A 24,857-nucleotide genomic window follows, 5' to 3' on the forward strand; every position below is an offset into this window, starting at 1 on the left:
CAGAAAAATTTCTTAAATTGATAGAATGAATGCATTAGTAATCTAGTTAACACTGGTAAATTTGTCTGTTTCATTTAGGGACCAGGGAGAAAACGCAATAACTCCAAAACAGTGGAAAGATTAGTAAGGGGCAACATGTCCAAATGTCAACAGTTTGACCGGTTGAAAGGAAATGAAAAGCTGAGAAAGCAATGAAACACCTTTCTGATAAGACTTTCAGTTGGTCTTGGGAGCATATTTTATGTGGTTGAAATACTGTCCGCTTTCATAACAGTGTCCAAGATAACCCATAACCCATGTGCATTCACATTTTCTCAAGAGATGCTGAAAGAAAGAAATCATATTTCTCCACTGCTGTTGCTGAGACAAAATTATAATTTTAGTGCAAGAAATGCATAATTCTGCAATAGTTAATTATATACAGTTTCTACAGAAAGTACGTAGTCACACCCCTAGACTTTTTACACATTTTGTTGTGTTACAGTCTGAATTTAAAACTGATTAAATTTAGATTTTGTGTCACTGATCTAGACACAATACCCCATAATGTCAAAGTGGATATATATTTTTTTAAAGTTGATATGTGTTCAGTCAATAAGTATTCAACCCCTTAGTTATGGCAAGCCTAAATAAATGTATGAGTAAAACATTTGCTTAACAAGTCACATAATACCTTGAGTGGACTTACTCTGTGTGCAATAATAGAGTTTAACATGCTTTTTGAATGACTACCCCATCTATGCACAACACACATCAAATGATCTGTAAGTTCCCTCAGTCGAGAAGTGAATTTCATGCACTGATACAACCACAAAGACCAGGGATGTTTCCCAATGACTCACAAAGAAGGGCCGGAGAAGGAGGCGGAAGTTTTACGTCACCCCAACCGATTGCGTTTTTTTGTTTGTTTATCTGCATTGTTTGTAACTTCTTTTTTTTACTCATTTCGTACATAATGTTGCCGCTACCGCCACTTATGACCGAAAATAACTTCTAGACATCAGGACTGCGATTATGCACCACGGACTAGCATAATCCTTTTTCTTCTTTCACGACTCTGATGAGCCCAAGGCGGAGGATATACGGCTCCCTCGGGAACCGGCCCCGACCCCAGTGATCTGGGTGAAGAGGAGGCGGAGAAAGAGAGGCTGGAGAGCGGGCTTCCTTCTGGCAATTCAAAGGCAATCAAATAAACCCCCACTTCCCTCAATTCTGCTAGCAAACATGCAATCTTTGGACAATAACGTCGATGAGTTACGGGGAAGATTAAGCTACCAACGGGACATTAAAAACTGTAACATCTCATGCTTCACGGAGTCGTGGCTGAATGACGACAATATCAACGTATAGCTGACTGGTTATACAAGGTACCGAAGAGGATAGAAGAGCAGAGTCTGGTAAGTCAAGGGGCGGTGGACTATATATTTTTGTAAATAACAGCTGGTGCACTATATCTAAGGAAGTCTTGAGCTATTGCTCGCCTGAGGTTGAGTATATCATGATAAGCTGCAGACCACACTACCTACCGAGAGAGTTCTCATCTGTATTTTTCGTAGCTGTTTACTTACCACATCAGTCAGAGGTTGGCACTAAGAAGGCATTCAATGAGCTGTATTCTGCCATAAGCAAACAACAAAATGCTCACTCAGAGGCGGCGCTCCTAGTAGCCAGGGACTTTAATGCAGGGAAACTTCTATCAGTTTTACCATATTTCTATCAGCATGTTAAATGTGCAACCTTAGGGAAAATAACTCTGGACCACCTATACTCCACACACAGATACGCATACAAAGCTCTCCCTCGCCCCCCATTTGGCAAATCTGACCATAATTCCATCCTCCTGATTCCTGCTTACAAGCTAAAATTAAAGCAGGAAGCACCAGTGAATTAATCAATAAAAAAAAGTGGTCAGATGAAGCAGATGCTAAGCTACAGGACTGTTTTGCTAGCACAGACATGTTCCAGGATTCCTCCAATGGCTTTGAGGAGTACACCACATCTGTCATTGGCTTCATCAATAAGTCGCCTCCACAGTGACCGTACGTACATACCCCAACCAGAAGCCATGGATTACAGGCAGCATCCGCACTGAGCTAAAGGCTAGAGCTGCCAATTTCAAGGAGCAGGACTCTAACCCGGAAGTTTATAAGAAATCCCCCTATGCCCTCCTATGAACCATCAAACAGGCAAAGCGTAAATACAGGATTAAGATCGAGTCGTACTACACTGGCTCTGACGCTCATCGGCTTGCAAACAGTTAAAGACTACAAATGGAAACACAGCCGAGAGCTGCCCAGTGACACGACCCTTCCAGACGAGCTAAACTACTTCTATGCTCGCTTCGAGGCAAACAACACTGAAACATGCACGAGAGTACCAGCTGTACCGTAAGACTGTGTGATCATGCTCTCCGCTGTCGATGTGAGTAAGACCTTTAGACAGGTCAACATTCACAAGGCTGCAGGGCCAGATAGATTACTAGGACGTGTACTGCGAGCTTGCGCTGACCAACTAGCAAGTGACATTTTCAACCTCTCCCTGTCCGAGTCAGTAATACCAACATGTTTTAAGCAGACCACCATAGATAGGTAACCTGCCTAAATGACTACCGACCCATAGACTTAAAGTGCTTTGAAAGGCTGGTCATGGCTCACATCAACACCATCATCCCAGAAACCCTACACCCACTCCAATTTGCATACCGCCTCAACAGATGCACAGATGATGTCATCTCTATTGTACTCCACACTGCCCTTTCCCACCTGGACAAAAGGAACACCTTTGTGTGATGTGAGAATGTACGCTGATCCTCAACACTGGGGTCCCTCAGGGGTGCGTGCTCAGCCCCCTCCTGTACTCCCTGTTCACTCATGACTACACGGCAAGGCACGACTCCTACACCATCATGACATTTTCTGACACAACAGTGGTAGGCCAGAGACCTGGCCGTGTGGTGCCAGGACAACCTCTCCCTCAACGTGATCAAGACAAAGGAGATGATTGTGGATGACAGGAAAAAGGAGAAACGAGCACGCCCCCATTCTCATCGACAGAGCTGCTGTGGAGCAGGTTGAAAGCTTCATGTTCCTTGGTGTCCACATCACCAACAAACTAACATGGTCCAAGCACACCAAGACAGTCGTGAAGACCAAGACACACCAAGACAGTCGGGCATGACAAAACCTATTCCCCCTCAGGAGACTGAAAAGATTTGGCATTGGCCCTAAAAATTGTGAAAAACTCCAGCCACCCTAGTCATAGACTGTTCTCTCTGCTACCGCACGGAAAGCGGTACCAGAGCTACAAGTCTAGGTCCAATCGGCTTCTAAACAGCTTCTACCCTGAAAGCCATACGACTCCTGAACATCTAGTCAAAATGGCTACCCAGACTATTTGCGTTGTCTGCCCTCCCCCCTCTACACCACTGCCACTCTCTGTTGTCATATATGCATAGTCACTTTAATAACTCTACCTACATGTACATACTACCTCAACTAACCGGTGCCACCACACATTGACTCTGTACCGGTACCCCCCCAAATATATTGTTATTTTTTTACTGTTGCTCTTTAATTACTTTGTTACTTTTATCTCTTATATGTATTTTTTTAACTATACTGTTGGTTAGGGGCTCGTAAGTAAGCATTTCACTGTAAGGTCTACTATACCTGTTGTATTCGGCGCATGTGACTAATACAATTTGATTTGACATATTGGTGGATTAGTACAAATAAAAAAAGCATACACTGAATACTCCGTTGAGCACGGTGAAATTATCAGTTGCGTTTTGGAGGGTGTTTCAATACACCTAGTCACTACAAAGATATTGGCGTCCTTCCAAACTCAGTTGCCGGAGAGGAAGGAAACCATTCAGGGATTTCACCAAGAGGCCAATGGTGATTTTAATAGTTAATGGATGTGATATGAGAAAACTGAGGACCGATCAAATTATAGTGAAAAGAAAGAAGCCTGTACAGAATAAAATGTTCTATAACATGCATCTTCTTTGCAAAAAGGCACCAAAATAATACTGCAAAGAACGTGGCAAAGAAATTCACTTTTTTTAACCAAAATACATAGTGTTATGTTTGGGGCAAATCCAACATAATGCATCACTGAGTACCACTCTTAATATTTTCAAGCATGTTGGTGGCAGCATCATGTTATGGCTATGCTTATCATCATCAAGGACTAGGGAGTTATTTAGGACAAAAATGAATGGAATAGAGCTAAGCACAGGCAAAATCCTAGAGGAAAACCTGGTTCAGTCTGCTTTTCAACACTGGGAGACAAATTCACCGTTCAGCAGGACAATAACCTAAAACACACAGGGTAAAATATACACTGGAGTTGCTTACCAAGACGACATTGAATGTTCTTGAGTGACCGAGTTACAGATTTGACTTAAATTGGCTTTGAAAATGGCTGTCTAGCAATGATCAACAACCAACTTGACTGAGCTTGAAGAATTGAAAAAAAAAAGAATATTGGGCAAATAGTGATGCAAAGCTCTTTGGTATTTACCCCAAAACACTCACAGCTGTAATCGTTGCCAAAGGTGTTTCTAGCATGTATTGACTCAGGGGTTGAAATACGATATATTAGTGTGTTCTTTTTCATATGTATTTTTTTATTCATATAGTTTCTCTTCCACTTTGACATTACAGTGTATTATGTGTGGATCGTTGACATAAAATGACAATACAGTCTATGTGTAAAAAGTACATAACACAATGTGTAAAAAGTACATAACACAATGTGTAAAAAGTACATAACACAATGCGTAAAAAGAACATAACACAGTGTGTAAAAAGTATAATATAATAATAATATATGCCATTTAGCAGACGCTTTTATCCAAAGCGACTTACAGTCATGTGTGCATACATTCTACGTATGGGTGTTCCCGGGGATCGAACCCACTACCCTGGCGTTACAAGCGCCATGCTCTACCAACTGAGCTACAGAAGGACATAACACAATGTGTAAAAAGTACATAATACAATGTGTAAAAAGTACATAACAGTGTGTAAAAATTACATAACACAGTGTGTAAAAAGTACATAATACAGTGTGTAAAAGTACATAACACAATGTGTAAAAAGTACATAACACAATGTGTAAAAAGTACATAACACAGTGTGTAGAAATTACATAACACAATGTGTAAAAAGTACATAACACAATGTGTAAAAAGTACATAACACAATGCGTAAAAAGAACATAACACAGTGTGTAAAAAGTACATAACACAATGTGTAAAAAGTACATAATACAATGTGTAAAAAGTACATAACAGTGTGTAAAAATTACATAACACAGTGTGTAAAAAGTACATAATACAGTGTGTAAAAAGTACATAACACAATGTGTAAAAAGTACATAACACAGTGTGTAGAAAGTACATAACACAATGTGTAAAAAGTACATAACACAATGCGTAAAAAGAACATAACACAGTGTGTAAAAAGTACATAACACAATGTGTAAAAAGTACATAATACAATGTGTAAAAAGTACATAACAGTGTGTAAAAATTACATAACACAGTGTGTAAAAAGTACATAACACAGTGTGTAAAAAGTACATAACACAGTGTGTAAAAAGTACATAACACAATGTGTAAAAAGTACATAACACAATGTGTAAAAAGTACATAACACAGTGTGTAGAAATTACATAACACAGTGTGTAAAAAATACATAACACAGTGTGTAAAAAGTACATAACACAATGTGTAAAAAGTACATAACACAATGTGTAAAAAGTAAAGTGCTGTATCACGCTACATGTGAGAGGTTACAGGCCTACAGTCAGTGTCCGTATTTCACTTACTATTCCATTTAACCCATAAAAATGTAAAGGAGGAATATACCTTTTATTTGTGGATACAGGGATACTCATGAGGGGGATATCAAAGTTGCATGTAAAACAGCTTATCCCGAATAAGACCTTAAGCGAGATATGATCTACTCTCCGGAATACTGTGCGCACGTAAACGTGGTCATTGATGTGCAAGGTGACAACAATAGGTACGTAGTCTATACCTCAACAGTATAGGTTATTGCATTCAGTGTACCAGTGGTCATCTCTCAGCATGATTGCTGAAATCTGTTTTGTCAAAGGCAACCATGGATACCCATAAGGGACAGTCATTCCACAATTGTATCAAACCAAGTCACAGTAAATTACACAAACCTAAACCTACACAGGCGTACACTGTACATGGCACTGCTGTCATGAGAGACTCAAAAGCTCAGTGCTCACATTCTGTCTCTGCCTCTGTTCTAATCTAATCGCTGTTGGCTTTGTACCTCTGCTCAGCAGAGGTACCAAGTCCCAGCTAATGGGCATCCCTGAGCGAGTGGCTCCTGGCGTTCAGGAAACCCTGTCTCGGTGACACTGTGACCCCCGGAGATGTGGGAGCTGTCAGTGTGTAGCCGCCAAGAGGAAACCAAGCGGCTGTGGGGGGCAGCAGGTTCAGTTGGGGCGGAGATGGAGGGAGAGGAGAGAACAGGCAAAAAGAGAGGGAGATTAGGTAGAGAAGAGATGGGGAAGGAGGGAGTGGAAGGAGGTAGAGAGGGGATGGGGAGGGAAGGAGGTAGAGGAGATGGGGAAGAGGTAGAGAGGAGATGGGGAGGGAAGGAAGTGGAAGGAAGTGGAGAGGAGATGTGGAGGGAAGGAGGTAGAGAGAAAGAAAGAGCAGAGGAGGATGTAGAGAAGAAAAGAGAATTGAAAGTAAGTAGATGATTAGAGAGGAGGATGCAGAGAAAGGAGAGGAATGTAGAACGCAGAGGGTAGATAGGGAGGGGGACGGGAAGGGATGAGATGAGCAGAGCACCTGGATGCCAACTTTGACAGCTAAATAATTGATGCCCCCTGACCAGAGGTCATCCGGAGAGGGAGGAGGAGAGGCAAACAGGGGGACAGACTCAGGGGAGGCATGCCTGTTAGAGCTATTTATAGCTGCATTAGCTCTCCTTCCCTCTTGCTCTCTCTCTCTCTTCATATACAGTACCAGTCAAGAGTTTGGACACCTACTCATTCACAGGTTTTCTATATTTGTACTATTTTTCTACATTGTAGAATAACAGTGAAGACATCAAAACTATGAAATAAAATATGTAGTAACCAATTTTTTTTAAATAAATTTTAGATTCTTCAAAGTAGCCACCCTTTGCCTTGATGACAGCTTTGCACACTCTTGGCATTCTCTCAACCAGCTTCATGAGGAATGCTTTTCCAACAGTCTTGAAGGAGTTCCAACATATGCTGAGCCCTTGTTGATTGCTTTTCCTTCACTCTACTGTCCAACTCATCCCAAACCATCTCAATTGTGTTGAGGTCGGGTGATTGTGGAGGCCATGTCATCTGATGCAGCACTCCATCACTCTCTTTCTCAAATAGCCCTTACGCAGCCTGGAGGTGTGTTGGGTCATTGTCGTGTTGAAACACCAATGGTAGTCCCACTAAGTTCAAACCGTATGGGATGGCATATCGCTGCCGAATGCTTTGGTAGCCATGCTGGTTAAGTGTGCCTTGAATTCTAAATAAATCACTGACAGTGTCACCAGCAAAGCACTCCCACACCATTACACCTCCTCCTCCATGCTTCATGGTGGGAAACACACAAGCGTAGATCATCCATTCACCTTCTCTGTCTCACAAAGACACGGCGGATGGAAACAAAAATCTCTTCTTATTATTAGTATCCTTTAGTAGCAATTCGACCATGAAGTCATGATTCACGCAGAATCCTCTGAACAGTTCTGTTGAGATGTGCCTGTTACTTGAATGTGTGAAGCATTTATTTGGGCTGTAATCTGAGGTGCAGTTAACTCTAATGAACTCATCCTCTGCAGCAGAGGTAACTCTGGGTCTTCCTTTCCTGTGGCAGTCCTCATGAGAGCCAGTTTCATCATAGCGCTTGATGATTTGTGCGACTGTACTTGAAGAAACTTTCAAAGTTCTTGAAATGTTCCGTATTGACTGATCTTCATGTCTTAAAGTAATCATGGACTGTTATTTCATTTTGCTTATTTGAGCTGTTCTTGCCATAATATGGACTTGGTATTTTACAAAGTAGGGCTATCTTCTGTATACCAACCCTACCTTGTCACAACACAACTGATTGGCTTAAACCGATTAAGAAATTCCACAATTGAACTTTTAACAAGGCAGACCTGTTATTTGAAATGCATTCCAGGTGACTACCTCATGAAGCTGGTTGAGAGAATGCCAAGAGGGTGCAAATCTGTCAACAAGGCAAAGGGTTTGAATATTCTCAAATATAAAATATATTTTGATTTGTTTAAAACGTTTTTGGTTACTACATAATTCCATATGTGTAATTTCATAGTTTTGATGTCTTTACTATTATTCTACGTGTATAAAATAGTAAAAATAAAGAAAAACCCTTGAATGAGTCCAAACCTTTGACTGGTACTATATATATATATATATATATATATATATAATATATATATATATATATATATATATATACTGCATATGTCCATATATATGTATATATATTATATATTTATTAATTTCTCTCTTAATCCCTCCAACTTTCTTTCCCTGTCTCTCTCACGCTCCCTGATTTTCCCTCTCTTCATGCTCTAAAATCAACGAGCTAGGTACCCAGGGCTCAGGCTCTCTCTCTCTACCCCCCTCTCTATCCCTCTTTCTGTCTTTCTTTCTTTCTTTCTTTCTTTCTTTCTCTCTTTCTCTCTTTCACCCACTCTCTCTTTCTGCTCCAACTCCTGATGCACCTGATTCACACCCACTACCTCCTTCTCTGTGGTCCATTGGGACACTCACAGAGATTGGAACTGGCTCAGGCCCCGGCGAAACTCAGACAAGTCTTAATCATCAAAACAGTTTGTAATTTCCAATAATTTTGTTTTGCTCGGTGTCTTTGTCATTCAAGTGATCCAATATGCTAAAACAGATTCCAATAAACACACATAATGACCTCTTTTTTTAATTCCCATTATTTTACACAGTCTTCACACCTGCATTGTTTGGTAAACAAACGTGTCAGTTCTTTGTGTTGAAGTATCATACTACTGTACCTGATTCCTCTGTTAAAATCATACTTGTCCTACAGTTGCTATCATCCCAAGGCTTTCGATTTGATGCGATTCAATTAACACCCAACATCCATTTGTGTGTGTGTGTGTGTGTGTGTGTGTGTGTGTGTGTGTGTGTGTGTGTGTGTGTGTGTGTGTGTGTGTGTGTGTGTGTGTGTGTGTGTGTGTGTGTGTGTGTGTGTGTGTGTGTGTGTGTGTGTGTGTGTGTGTGTGTGTGTGTATTGCTGAGCTGTTTATAAGTGGCACGGGTCACACGGTTGCCTTTGCTATCTCCCAAATGCAATTAGGAAGTCCCCCCTATCTTAATGAAAGAGCCTAATGGGATTCTAATACATTGTCTACCGTGACTGGCAACAGACACTGCCCATGGTCTTCTGGTGAAGCCAATACCTTATGATAGTATGGAGGACTGAAGGGGATCTGCAGAAAGGGTGGGTTGTTATTGTGAGAAAGGAAACGACGAGGAGCCGCTGTAGAAATGTTTTTGTTAGATGAGACATTTTATAAGGTCATAGACTGTTTGAGTCATGGCGTTGCCTTCGGGCTGTGTGTGTGTGTGTGTGTGTGTGTGTGTGTGTGTGTGTGTGTGTGTGTGTGTGTGTGTGTGTGTGTGTGTGCTATCCCTTTAATAGGCTGTTGGGGGGTAGCCTATCTTCTAAACCATTCTCCTCCAAAGTCGGGTGTCTTACCTCACATAGCAATGTAATGTACATATATAGGTTTGACCTGTTCGCTAGCAGCAGTCCGTACTTCATTAGGCCACTCATTATCCAGAGTGGAAAATATACAGAACAAATCAACAGAATCACCTAAATTAGACGAGCTCAGAGAAAATGTGGCGAGGCGCAAACTCCTGAACCTCATCATCTTCCTCTTCCTCTTGCCCCCGTGTTAGATCCCAGGTTTGGGAGTGTGTAAGCGCTAGCAGCAGGTCATTAGCGACTAGAAGCGTAATCCAGCAAGTAATTAAAGAAGGGGACGTGGGTTCGTCTGAGAGTGTTAGATGACTAGCTGAGAGGCGAGAGAATGAGCGAAATCAAGACTTTAAGCCTATGGGGTCTGCCAAGAGAGACCCGCATTTTAATCAGCCTCCCAGCCACACCCACCCACTCCACACACACACACATACACACTACACTACACACACGAAGCCATCTTCGCGATGAGACAAAACACACACCACGAGAGCGAATCTAATATGATATTTGATTAAAAGTAGGACAATTAACATGGTGGATGAAGTAGTCTGTTTCTCAGTAGGAGGGAATTGGACATAGGGATGATTTTGCGAGGTCACTGTTCTAGATAGACACCCTAGGCCGGACCAGATGGGCAAGCTCAGTATTTGCACCAATTATTTCACCAAGACTGCACCAATTACTTTGAAGTATTAAACAGAAAACTTCCAATAAAGTCCAAAGAGGAAGAACAAGACTTGAATTCAAAACGTAAATCAAGACAGCTTCAGAGTTTTGTGTGTCAATGTCCTATATCAGAATGACAGATGCAAACTTTGCACAGCCTGCTGCAAATGTTGAGTTCTCGTCTTCCGTAGATGGTGACATAGGGGGAGAGTTTTTTTTAAAGAACAATCCAATGCACCATAACCTGATCTTTGCGAAACACATTTCTGTGGAGTACGACTTGGTTTTAATATTTCAGAGGCTCAATTAGAGGTGAGCTTGGATGCCACCTGGCATTCTAAAAGCAAATGCTCTTTTCTAACTCAGAATGTTCAATATTAAACAAGCTCAATTTGATTGACTTTTCTCGGAATCATATCTGCTGACTCCCACTCGTCCCTACAGCACTTCTCAAACACCTTGGCACTCTATCAAATCCCCAGACAAATCTTTATATTTTCACATTTACCGTGAAAACAGCCACTTCCCATAAGATACTGTATATACCGAAGAGTTCAGGCCCAAAACGGTACGATTCAGAGTCAATAGTAGACTACTAGAGCACATCTTGGCAGTGCTTTTGAGAGGCAATCTAAGTGGCGTTTAAGAGAGATGCAAAGTGCACTTCTGCTGACACGGTAGGAATCTTCATCCCTGAAATCTCTTCGTCTGTCTGTCATTATCATTTACACATACAGGTTACTGCTAAAATAAGGAAAGGCTTGAGTTAATGAGGGATACAAAGAATATTGAAAGCAGGTGCTTCCACACAGGTGTAGTTCCTGAGTTAATTAAGCAATTAACATCCCATCATGCATTTATTTCCATGAGTCTTTCCCTGGAGGCAGAACTGAGCAGTTTCCGCTAGATAGGCCAGCTGCAAAGTTAAATTGGTTATATCGTATAAATTCATGATAACAAAAATATGCTTTTTGGTCTTAATTTAAGGTTAGGGGTATCAAATCAAATGTATTTATATAGCCCTTCGTACATCAGCTGATATCTCAAAGTGCTGTACAGAAACCCAGCCTAAAACCCCAAACAGCAAGCAATGCAGGTGTAGAAGCACGGTGGCTAGGAAAAACTCCCTAGAAAGGCCAAAACCTAGGAAGAAACCTACAGCGGAACCAGGCTATGTGGGGTGGCCAGTCCTCTTCTGGCTGTGCCGGGTGGAGATTATAACAGAACATGGCCAAGATGTTCAAATGTTCATAAATGACCAGCATGGTCGAATAATAATAAGGCAGAACAGTTGAAACTGGAGCAGCAGCACAGTCAGGTGGACTTTGTGGCTGTGCCAGTTCGTGACCAGTCTGCGGAGACGCCTCCAGGGCAAGACTCACAGCAATAAATGCCAACCTGCATCTCAGTCACCAGATTCTAACCCAACTGAACACTTATGGGAGATTCTGGAGTGGTGCCTGAGACAGCGTTTTCCACCACCATCAACAAAACACCAAATTATGGAATTTCTTGTGGAAGAATGGTGTCGCACTTGTAGAATCTATGCCAAGGTGCATGGAAGCTGTTCTGGTGGCTCATGGTGGCCCAATGCCCTATTAACAGTGGAATAGTGGCCACTGATGTTTGATTTTGTAAAAAAAAAAAAAAAAAAAAGCCATGTCATGCTACTTCTCTGCCTTTTCCTGAATGTTTGTATTTTACGCTGCTCATTTGTCCAAATTTTTAAATCACAAACAGAAAAGTATTTATAGCCTTTTTTCCTGTTTTTTTCCCCCCACACCTATTCCTGACCCACACCTATTCCTGACCGACACCTATTCCTGACCGACACCTATTCCTGACCGACACCTATTCCTGACCCACACCTATTCCTGACCCACACCTATTCCTGACCCACACCTATTCCTGACCCGCCAAACAGTGTGCTGGAGGACGTTGGTACCCAGCCAGGCACTAATACGCCTCTCCCTCCTCACTGAATGAGTGACAAATGGAAGAATGTGCGATAATTATGCGCCTTACTTTACAACTGAATTTCAATTAGGCCTAACTTGAATGATAAGGAAGGTGAAGAGGCTGATTACATTTAGAAAGGCAATAGTGAAATGGTGAATTTGTGTCGCTGACTTTTGATCAGCAGCAAAATCATTTGATGCGTCTTGGGGGGTTGACACCGTTCTCTTTTACGTTTTTACTTTGTAAACAGATTGCATTTACAGGACTGTTTTATCGACTGTAACTCTAGCACTAATCACATGCATTGTAAGGGAAGTGACAACATGCTATGTGTTGCAGTAGGCTTTTAGAATAACGCTAAACATATCCTTGACTCTATCCAACTTGATGAGCAGGAAACAAACGACGCCAGACAGCCTGCACATCTAAACTACACCTAAACTATACCTAAACTAATTTCACACATAATAAGAGTTAGCCTATAGACAAGATTAAATTGACAATGAATGTGATGTGTGACAATATTAGGCCTATCAGTTGTCATGTTGTACACCGAAGAGATGGGTACTTCTTGTAAATGACAGATCCCAAGGAAAGGAGCATTATGCAATTCATCCTTTACAACTGTTCATGCACTGAGGCTTTTGTTTAGGAATACAGAAAATCATTTCACCTGTGACCTGGCTGGTTATATTATTATTATATTTTTGGTTTCTATTTTGTCAAAAGAAGCTGTAACTGGACTTTGTGAATTATTACTAATCGAATCTACAAATAAAGTTGATCGTAATTACACCGTAATGTTTTTATTGTAAGGGAAACGAAAATAGGCTATTTGTCCTACGTTTTGCTAAGACTATGTAGAATTATACAAAACATATCCTTGACTCTATCTGAACAAATAACTTTGTTCATTTATTGATATATTTCCACAAATATTTCTTCATGCAACGAATCCTTTATAACAGTTTATGCACTATTTATCAAGCGTTGGTGTTTGCTACACCTTGTAGGTTGATATCTGATGCATATACTAAAGGGGACAACCAGCAACGTTCTCTAGCTGGTATTTATAGGCTGAAAGGCCATGCGGTTCTAGTGTTAATACACTTTACTACTAAATGGAAATGTTTGTATTTTATTCCCAGTATTCTGTATGTTTGTATATTTTATATGTGGCGTATGATTGTGTTTGTTATTTTCTTATTTCATATTGGCTTCGCCTCCCTTTTCCTCCCTCGCCATCTAACAGAATATTTGGAAGGCGCTGGATGCTCAGAGCCACGCTGTGCTTATCATTGCCCTCGCACGCCACCCGCTGTGTTTGGATTATTATTTTCTCCCTCCGCGCACCTTTCCGCTCCGCGCCCATTGTGGCGGTCGTTTAATTTCGATAAGGCATTGTGGGGCCTAATATAGAGGGGAAATGTAAACTACAAGCCCAGGCAGCAGCGAGGACGGATGGACCGCCAAGGGTAAATTGTTATTTCACCACTCCGAATGGAGTTGTGATGATTTGAGCGGGTGGAATGGGTTCTAAAAAAATATATATATATTTAAACGGAGACAAAGAGCGAGGGATGAAAAATGCAGGGGAGTTGAGGCGGAGAGACAGAGAGAAAGTTTGGTTTATCCGAGTTTGGCAGTGGCGCTTGTGCATACGAGGGATAGCCTTGGCAGGTTTTGTTCCTGACGCCCTGCTAAGGTTGAAGTAATATCGGCTGTCACAGGGTCGGGGGTGCGAGTGTGTTCCCTAAGGCTATTTCCCCAAATCCCTGAAAAGAACAGAAGTACAGAGTTGGTTCCAGAATCGGAAACGTCAATAAAAAAGCCAAAGTGAAAAAGGATGTATATTATTGAGTTGGTGTAGTCAGCGGGATATCTGTAGTTATTTTCTTCTTGACTACACACCACATGTCTGGTGTCAGGCCCGTATTTAATTTATGTCAGCGAGAGATGCTGACAAAGATCATTGTGTTCAGAACTGTGACTCTGTGTTGCCCACTATTGCATTACTTCAAAAAAGTTGAGGATATTGGAGGGGGATTTGTGAACCTACTACATTAAGATGTTTGGATGCCTTACAAGATCCCCAAGTGTAATTTCAATGGATGTGGTTTACTTTTTTATTTTACTAGGCAAGTCAGTTAAGAACAAATTCTTATTTTCAATGACGGCCTGGGTTAACTGCCTGTTCAGGGGCAGACCGACAGATCGGGGGTTTGAACTTACCGTTTGAATTTACTAGTCCAAAGCTCTAACCACTAGGCTACCCTGCCGCCCCGCTACCCTACCCCATTCACCAAGAAAGTGTTTCCCAGCATTACTCTATAAAAAGACAATTCTTGCAATGGCAGGAAACCAGTTATCCATCCCACTTCTGACACCAGTGTAGTGAAGGTGGGCGATAGTCACTAGCACTAAGGGTCTCTGGCTTGAACCAGAGACCCTTACAAGGCAAATACACTACACTGTGTCATTAGGAAGTGTCATGTGTCACTGTGTCATGCTTACATTCGGGAGGACTGAGCATTACAATTTCAATCTGACTCATTCAACAAGGTAAAGAGAAAAAAAGCTAATTATTGTGTCATCATATCCAGCAGACAATTAAACATACTTCAATTTAATTTGATTGTCATACCACTTGTGCTATTAAAAACCGAGATAGCAAACCAGCGTCTCTCTCCTATTGGACCATTAGACTTAAAAACATAATTTTTCTGAAAGGTGGCCTGGAGAGAGGAATATTGCAAAATCAAGCAAACACAAATTGCATTTCTTCCTCCCTGTCTGGCCTGGCACAACATGATGCCACTGAGGTTGATTACAACCCGCAGAAAGCTCTTTCAGTCTCTTAGCAGCTCAACTGTATTCTGCCACCATCTCTAAAAACACATACATGTCCTCGATAACAGTGTTCAGAGTGGCGGCACGCCGAGACACATTTCCAGCTCTGAAAAACGAGGTGACAAACCATGTCCATTATCTCTCTATTAATTCTCTCTCTCCCCCTCACTTCCTCCCCACCTTCTCCTCCTCCTCATTTTCCTTGCAGGGGAGATCTGTGCGTTTATGATCCACGGGCAGGAGGCCCCGTTCGAGGCGGTGGTCCTCAACAAGACATCAGGGGAGGGGGTCCTGAGGGCCAAGGGCCTGGTGGACTGTGAGACCCAAAAGGAGTACACCTTCGTCATCCAGGCCTACGACTGTGGGGCCGGGGCCAACGGGGTCAGCTGGAAGAAGTCACACAAGTAAGGAAGGACTGTGTGTGTGTGTGTGTGTGTGTGTGTGTGTGTGTGTGTGTGTGTGTGTGTGTGTGTGTGTGTGTGTGTGTGTGTGTGTGTGTGTGTGTGTGTGTGTGTGTGTGTGTGTGTGTGTCTGGCTGGATCTTTTTTTTGTGTGAGATCGATTTTTGTACAAATGTTGCGTTATACAAGCAAACTGGTTTGTGTCAAGAACTGCAACGCAGCTGGGTTTTCCGCACTCAACAGTTTCCCGTGTGTATCAAGAATGGTCCACCACCCGAAGGACATCCAGACAACTTGACACAACTGTGGGAAGCATTGGAGACAACATGGGCCAGAGTACCGGTGGAACGCTTTCGACAACTTGTAGAGTCCATGCCCCGACAAATTGAGGCTGTTCTGAGGGCAAAAGGGTGGGGTGGGGGTGCAACACTACATGCCAAGCGTCCAGTATGTGAGTCTTTAATTATCCTCAGTACTGTAATCACAGACATTACATTTACATTTTACATTTAAGTCATTTAGCAGACGCTCTTATCCAGAGCAACTTACAAATTGGTGCATTCACCTTATGACATCCAGTGGAACAGCCACTTTACAATAGTGCATCTAAATATTTTAAGGGGGGGTGAGAAGGATTACTTTATCCTATCCTAGGTATTCCTTAAAGAGGTGGGGTTTCAGGTGTCTCCGGAAGGTGGTGATTGACTCCGCTGTCCTGGCGTCGTGAGGGAGTGTGTTCCACCATTGGGGAGCCAGAGCAGCGAACAGTTTTGACTGGGCTGAGCGGGAACTGTACTTCCTCAGTGGTAGGGAGGCGAGCAGGCCAGAGGTGGATGAACGCAGTGCCCTTGTTTGGGTGTAGGGCCTGATCAGAGCCTGGAGGTACTGAGGTGCCGTTCCCCTCACAGCTCCGTAGGCAAGCACCATGGTCTTGTAGCGGATGCGAGCTTCAACTGGAAGCCAGTGGAGAGAGCGGAGGAGCGGGGTGACGTGAGAGAACTTGGGAAGGTTGAACACCAGACGGGCTGCGGCGTTCTGGATGAGTTGTAGGGGTTTAATGGCACAGGCAGAGAGCCCAGCCAACAGCGAGTTGCAGTAATCCAGACGGGAGATGACAAGTGCCTGGATTAGGACCTGCGCCGCTTCCTGTGTGAGGCAGGGTCGTACTCTGCGGATGTTGTAGAGCATGAACCTACAGGAACGGGCCACCGCCTTGATGTTAGTTGAGAACGACAGGGTGTTGTCCAGGATCACGCCAAGGTTCTTAGCGCTCTGGGAGGAGGACACAATGGAGTTGTCAACCGTGATGGCGAGATCATGGAACGGGCAGTCCTTCCCCGGAAGGAAGAGCAGCTCCGTCTTGCCGAGGTTCAGCTTGAGGTGGTGATCCGTCATCCACACTGATATGTCTGCCAGACATGCAGAGATGCGATTCGCCACCTGGTCATCAGAAGGGGGAAAGGAGAAGATGAATTGTGTGTCGTCTGCATAGCAATGATAGGAGAGACCATGTGAGGTTATGACAGAGCCAAGTGACTTGGTGTATAGCGAGAATAGGAGAGGGCCTAGAACAGAGCCCTGGGGACACCAGTGGTGAGAGCGCGTGGTGAGGAGACAGATTCTCGCCACGCCACCTGGTAGGAGCGACCTGTCAGGTAGGACGCAATCCAAGTGTGGGCCGCGCCGGAGATGCCCAACTCGGAGAGGGTGGAGAGGAGGATCTGATGGTTCACAGTATCGAAGGCAGCCGATAGGTCTAGAAGGATGAGAGCAGAGGAGAGAGAGTTAGCTTTAGCAGTGCGGAGCGCCTCCGTGATACAGAGAAGAGCAGTCTCAGTTGAATGACTAGTCTTGAAACCTGACTGATTTGGATCAAGAAGGTCATTCTGAGAGAGATAGCGGGAGAGCTGGCCAAGGACGGCACGTTCAAGAGTTTTGGAGAGAAAAGAAAGAAGGGATACTGGTCTGTAGTTGTTGACATCGGAGGGATCGGGTGTAGGTTTTTTCAGAAGGGGTGCAACTCTCGCTCTCTTGAAGACGGAAGGGACGTAGCCAGCGGTCAGGGATGAGCGAGGTGAGGTAAGGGAGAAGGTCTCCGGAAATGGTCTGGAGAAGAGAGGAGGGGATAGGGTCGACAGACAGTGACTGAGCACATCCGCCGTGCAATAGCAGCCTTCTGTAGTCCTGGTAACAGTTGAGACCTGCTCAATGTTTAGCCCTGGGCATGATTTTCATTAATGAGGGCCTGAAGGCTCCTTATGAGTCAGACAGTCTCACATAAAGCCTTATATAGCCCTGCTCTGATGAAGTGCTACTGAAGGCTGTGCTCTAGTGCACTGACTAAGGCTGATATTGTCGCACAGAGAGAGAGAGAGAGAGAGAGAGATGGGCATGAGAGGGTGGGAGTGATTTCACAGGTTGGTCATCTTTGATTAATGTCTCCCGAGTGAAATAGGGCACCTGTGAAAACCAGTGTGTGTTTTATTTTCATCCAGATCAAAGTGTATTTGTCACGTGCGCCGAATACAACAGGTGTAGACTTTACCATGAAATGCTTACTTACGAGCCCTTTCCCAACAATGCAGAGTTAAAAAGTAAGAAAATGAGCGAATAGGAAATAGTACCACAATAAATAACAATAACGAGGCTACATACAAGGAGTACCGGTAACAAGCCAATGTGCAGGGGTATGAGGCAGTTGAGGTCATATCTACATGTAGGTAAGGGTAAAAGTGACTAGGCAATCAGGATAGATAATAAACAAGAGTAGCAGCAACGTATGTGGAGAGTGTGAAAGCTGTGTGTGTGTGTGCTTGTGCGTGTGCGTGTGCGTGCTCGTGTGTGCCTCAGCTTAGCAGCATCACTGCAGGCCATTCTAAGTAGGTGTCATTAAGTTAATGCCTTTAATTTGGAAGGCATGTTGCAGCATCACTTCTTGTCACAAGGTCATTGTCAGCAGAATTATAGGTAGAGTTTGAAAAACTGGATTTAAAAAAATAATAATAATACTGAGATATTTCAAATATTACTAACTGTATGTTCAGCCCTGTGGTTGTTGAAACAAAGTACAAAGGAAGAGGCCCCGAACCAACCTAGATTTGGTGAGGATATCTCTCAATGGCTTCGGTGCGAAAACATTGCATCACTACCTTAATTTTTTACAGCACAACTATCAGTAAAAAACAGTGAAGGATTTTACTTTTACGTATTGTATGCCCCCTTGCTCTGGTGTTTCTCTTTCTCATGTTCCCTGAGCTGGTAATGAGTTTGTGTGTTGATGTTTATGTTTGTCATTTGAGTATTTTGTTATCATTATTACCTATTGTTGGAAGAAAGAGCATCAAAGGTCTCTCTCATTACCTTCCCTCACACCTCACTCACTCACTCACTCACTCACTCACTCACTCACTCACTCACTCACTCACTCACTCACTCACTCACTCACTCACTCACTCACTCACTCACTCACTCACTCACTCACACACATACTCACTCCCCCCTCCCTCTCTTCCTCTATCCAGGGCGGTGGTTCACATCCAGGTGGATGACGTGAATGAGTTCTCTCCTGTGTTCCGAGAGGCCGTATACCATGCTGCGGTAACGGAGGGGAAGATCTACGACAGCATCCTGCAGGTGGAGGCCTGGGACCAGGACTGTTCCCCGCAGTACAGCCAGATCTGCAACTACGACATCGTCACCTCCGACACGCCCTTCGCCATTGACCGCAATGGTCAGTGAACTCTAACCTCATCCCCTGACCTCAGAACCTGCAGGTCAAATGACACAAGCATAGGCTACTCTGACTGACCTCAAACTTTTGTACTTTGCCTCTCTCTACACATTGTTATCTCCGAGCTCAGAAAACGGCCTGTAAATTTCTTCAACACTTTACTTTCCATGACAGTAATGACACAAACTGTTCCTCAGGCCATCAAATTGGCTCGGCATAATTTGAATACAGTCATTACCAGAAGTTCGTATCTACATCGACTTACAGTCCATTCACAGTCAATACACGTGGCCCATGCGGGAATTGAACCCGCAAATTTGATTTGCTGTTGCCAGAATCTTCTCCAACCAACTGAACTTGGTTAATTATATTCATAGCACATCTCTCACACCATTTGTCAGCGTGCTGTATTCATGGACTCTCCAAGTGCTTCCCCATTCATCTTCTGATCACAGTGCAGTGTTATACAGAGTGATGTGAAACTGGATCCAGCTTTCTGTGATCAGCGGGAACACAAGGACGAGGGGAGCCCGCGGATCAGACGGGCAAAATGACATCAGATGCTCCACAGCCTGCCATCTCTGCTAGCCTCTCTCCTCCCTCTTCCCTCTTCCCTCTCTCCCTTTGTCTCTCTCTCACTCTTTTTGTGTTTCTATCCCTCTTCCTCACTTTCTCTCTCCTTCCCTGCTTCCCTTCATTCTCCCTCCCTCCCTCCCTCCCTCCCTGTCTGGTAACTGATGTCCTCTGGCACGGCTCAGGCCCCTCTGTGACTTTTATGGGTTCCTGTCCGCCATTCCAGCTTTGCGGCTGCCAGTCGCCTCGCCTCCTATAGCCCTCCCACTGTCTGCAGTGCGACTGGCGCTCGTGGTGCTCAATTAGAACTGAGCGGAGTGATGCATGGGGGCCGCCAGAGTGTGTTTTGTACCGAGGGGGCTTCTGGCTCCATCATTAACCGTGGATCAGAGGCCTGAGTGAGTTATTAAATAAAACGGGCCCGCCAGCCCTCTGCAACTCAGGGAGAAAGGGAGTAAGATGGAGGGAGTGAGGAAAGGAGAGAGACAGAAAGAAATAGAGCGAGGGAGAGAGGAAGCGAGAGAGGATGTGTGAGAGAGAAGGTGAGAGGCCAGAAGAAAGAATCAACAGAGAAAAGAAGAGAGACAGAGAAGTAGAATGAGTAAGAAGGAGAAACAGCCAAATAGTAGAGAAAGAAAGATAGCGGTACTGTAGTTCCAGCTCTTTCAGAGTTTTGTCTGAATATTTCTTCTCTCCGTCATCGATCCTGAACAACCCATTATATTCTGTACTAGAGAGAAAGTCAATCTTATCTACTTTAGACATACACATGATGGTGAACTTGAGAATCGGGTCCTAGAGAGCTGTAGTGTATGCTAGTTTTCATGGTTGCGGTTGTATACTGTAGTAATACTGTAAATTCCCCAGCAGTCAAAAGACACACGTATTGACAGGTTCCCTATTTCACTCAGATATTACACATGGGGACAGTAACGGGTGCAACACAATCTCACATTCAAGTATTTGCGTTTGTGTGGCTTAATTATTTTGTAAATACACACATTTTTGCGTGACTTAATTCGTATGAAAAGACAACAATTTTTGTACGACTTTGGGGGGAAAAACTTTGTTACAATCTTTTGAAAGTTATTAGAGCAGTGCATTGTAGGTAATGGTGTTCAACACTGCCTTTTTCTATTGTTAATCAACCAGGTTGTCACCGAAATACTTATAATAGTAGCCTTACGCTTTTTATTTTTATTAATGGTAATGCTGTTTTCTATGCTTTTTTTTACGCTTCATACTTTGGGATGCTGGTGCTATGTCAGATTTTATGAGGGTTGCCAGTTTGGAGTAAAATGCTGTATTTGTCAGATTTGTTTTGCGGTAACGATGAAGGTATTTGATTGAGGAATAGGGATACATTTTCATGATGCAAAATTTATTCATCAATAAATGTGGGGAAAAAGAAGACCTGCAAAATAAAACTGAGGGGTAGCTCTGGACTGAGGGGTAGCTCTGGACTGAGGGGTAGCTCTGGACTGAGGGGTAGCTCTGGACTGAGGGGTAGCTCTGGACTGAGGGGTAGCTCGGGACTGAGAGATAGCTCAGGCTGGTTGACGGCTCTGGCAGCTTCTGGCTGACTGACGGCTCTGGTTGCTCTTGGCTGACTGACGGCTCTGGCAGATCCTGGCTGAATGGAGTTTCTGGTAGATCCTGGCTGAATGGCGGCTCTGGCAGATCCTGGCTGAATGGCGGCTCTGGCGGATCCTGGCTGATTGCCGGATCCTGGCTGACTGGCGGCTCTGGCGGATCCTGGTTGACTGGCGGATCCTGGCTGACTGGCGGCTCTGGCGGCTCCTGGCTGACTGGCGGCTCTGGCGGCTCCTGGCTGACTGGCGGCTCTGGCTGCTCCTTGCAGACTGCCGGCTCAGGACAAACGGGAGACTCTAGCAGCTCTGGACAGGCGGGAGACTCTAGCAGCTCTGGACAGGCGGGAGACTCTAGCAGCTCTGGACAGGCGGGAGACTCTAGCAGCTCTGGACAGGCGGGAGACTCTAGCAGCTCTGGACAGGCGGGAGACTCTAGCAGCTCTGGACAGGCGGGAGACTCTAGCAGCGCTGGAGAGGAGGGAGACTCTAGCAGCGCTGGACAGACGGGAGACTCTAGCAGCTCTGGAGAGACGGGAGAATCTGGCGGCGCTGGAAAGGAGGAAGGCTCTAGCAGCGCTGGACAGGTGGGAGCACCTGTAGACAAAGGACGGAGAGACAGCCTGGTGCGGGGGGCTGCCACCCGAGGGCTGGTGCGTGGAGGTGGTATTGGATAGACCGGACCGTGCAGGTGCACTGGAGCTCTTGAGCACCAAGCCTGCCCAACCTTACCTGGCTCGATGCCCACTCTAGCCCGGCCGATACGAAGAGCTGGAATGTACCGCACCAGGCTATGCACCCGCACTGGAGACACCGTGTGCTCCACAGCATAACACAGTGCCTGCCCAGTCCCTCTCGCTCTCTGGTAAGCACAGGAAGTTGGCACAGGTCTCCTACCTGGCTTAGCCACACTCCACATTCCATCCGCTCCGCCGTGCTGCCTCCTCATACCAGCGCCTCTCCGCCTCCGCCGCCTTCAGCTCTGCCTTGGGGCGGCGATATTCCCCTGGTTGTGCCCAGGGTCTTCTCCCGTCTAGGATTTCCTCCCAAGTCCATTTCTCTAAATATTGCTGCCTCTCCTGCTGCTGCTGCTGCCTCTCCTGCTGCTGCCTGTTACCACGCCGCTTGGTCCTGTTATAGACACATAGAACTAGACATACAACATAGAATGCCCACTCAGATCACACCCTGACCAAACAAAACATATAAACATACAAAGCAAACTATGGTCAGGGCGTGACATCATGTCTAGTTATGTGATCTAGTGGTGGGAAGCATTCTGTTCTTCAACATTGTGTTGGGTGTAATTACATTGATATAACTAGTGTACAATGGATAAGCAACAATGGGTGTGACAGAAGCAGTCACTACTGGTGTGATCAAGCCTTACAGTGCATCAAAGTTGCCTGAAGCTGAATGAAAAAGTGTTATGCCCTGACCAGTTATTCAGAAGAAAATCCTCTATGATTGTCTAATTTACACAATTTAACTTACCAGTGTGGACCCAAAACAAACACATTCTACACATTTACAAACTACCTGTTTAAAGAGTTATTATAACCATGGTGTTCTTTTGTTACTAAAGCTTATACATCGAATAACCTGACAATGATCCACATCATATGCGTAGACCAATCATGTGTGTTATGTAGCAAAACACAACTATCCTTTTTTTAGGTTGCAAACCAGTGATATGAATCACTGTTGATCTGTCCTGTATCACGTTTCAGGAGAAGACCCAGATGCAGACAGTGTCGAAGTAACAACATTGTATTACTAGAACAGGGGGCAGGCAAAATGACAGGTCAAGGGCAGGCAGAGGTCAGTAATCCAGATCAGAGTCCATAAGGTACAGAACGGCTGGCAGGCTCAGGGTCAGGGCAGACAGAATGGTCAAAACCGGGAAAACTAGAAAACAGGAACTAGAAAAGACAGGAGCACGGGGGAAAACGCTGGTAGGCTTGACTAACAAAACAAACTAGCAACAGAGAACACAGGTATAAATACACTGGGGATAATAGGGAAGATGAGCGACACCTGGAGGGGAGTGGAGAAAAGCACAAAGACATGTGAAACAGATCAGGGTGTGACATCCTGTTCCGATCTAATGAGATGGATATAGGATTTCCTACGGCCTAGAATCGAGGCCTTTCCCAGTCATGAAGGACTGAGCTAGGCCCCTCTTGGTTCTCATTGGCGAAGACTGAACCCAAGTTAGGGGTTGTATGTCAGACTCTCCTACTCTCCACTCTGCCCAACATTTTATACCCCAGATGTTGTAAATACACCCTTTTTAAGGAGCTATAACTTGTATCATCATTATTATAGGGATGTGAAACCCATAATCGAATGGCTTCAGACTGAGAATTTTTCACTGCCAGCGGAAAAGAGGTATTCGGAGTAGACTTTATCATCCTACGCTTCCGAATATATTACTCACTAATGTTCAATAAAGTAGATGAGCTCAGGGTGAGGATCTCCTTCCATAGAGCCATCAAGGATTGTAACATACTCTGTTTCACGGAATCATGGCTCTCTCCGGATATTCTGTCCCTGTCCATACAGCCAGCTGGGTTCTCAGTAATTCGCGCAGATAGGAATAAAGACCTCTCCGGGAAGAAGGGCGGTGGTATGTTTCATGATTAACCACTCATGGTGTGATTGTGATAACGTACAGAAACTCAAGTCCTTTTGTTCACCTGACCTAGAATACCTCATAATCAAATGCTGACCGTATTACCTCCCAAGCGAATTCTCTTCGGTTATAGTCACAGCAGTGTATATTTGATTTTAACAAAGCAAATTTGAGGAAAACGCTACCAAAGTTCTGCCAACACATTGACTGTAGTACTAGCGCTGGGAAAACACTCGACCACTGCTATTCCCTCTTCCTGGATGCCTACAAGGCCATCCCCTGCCCTCCCTTTGGCAAATCAGATCATGGCAAATCAGATCATGACCACTTCTGCAGTGGCGACGATCAGTGGACGAGGCCATCCACTGCATTCCACTCCTGTGAGTATCGCTGGCTCAGTGATGTTAGGCCCAGGGTTGAGTTGCACATCCCGGATAGCAGGAAGGTAGTGAACAGGTAGTTGAACCGTTTCCGATAAATGTTGGACTTGTGTTTGTTACTCCTTACTACTGAAGCGGTTCAGTGGAATAGGGAGTGAGGTAGACTTAGGTACATTTTACATTACATTTAAGTCATTTAGCAGACGCTCTTATCCAGAGCGACTTACAAATTGGTGCATTCACCTTATGACATCCAGTAGAATAGTCACTTTACAATAGTG

General features: G+C 44.2%; 1 protein-coding gene across 3 annotated transcripts in view; it reads left to right on the forward strand.

Moving 5' to 3' along the window:
• LOC118402563 (calsyntenin-2-like) overlaps nucleotides 1-24,857 on the forward strand; it is a 286,368-nt gene that overhangs the window by 183,317 nt on the left and 78,194 nt on the right. For all 3 annotated transcript variants that reach the window (XM_052477130.1, XM_052477128.1, XM_052477129.1), the window contains exons 3-4: nucleotides 15,477-15,672; nucleotides 19,191-19,399. In XM_052477130.1, coding sequence (XP_052333090.1) covers nucleotides 15,477-15,672; nucleotides 19,191-19,399 — 405 coding nt within the window. The remainder of the gene's footprint in view (nucleotides 1-15,476; nucleotides 15,673-19,190; nucleotides 19,400-24,857) is intronic.

This window comes from Oncorhynchus keta, chromosome 23 (assembly GCF_023373465.1).
Source record: "Oncorhynchus keta strain PuntledgeMale-10-30-2019 chromosome 23, Oket_V2, whole genome shotgun sequence".
NCBI classification, from domain to species: domain Eukaryota; kingdom Metazoa; phylum Chordata; class Actinopteri; order Salmoniformes; family Salmonidae; genus Oncorhynchus; species Oncorhynchus keta.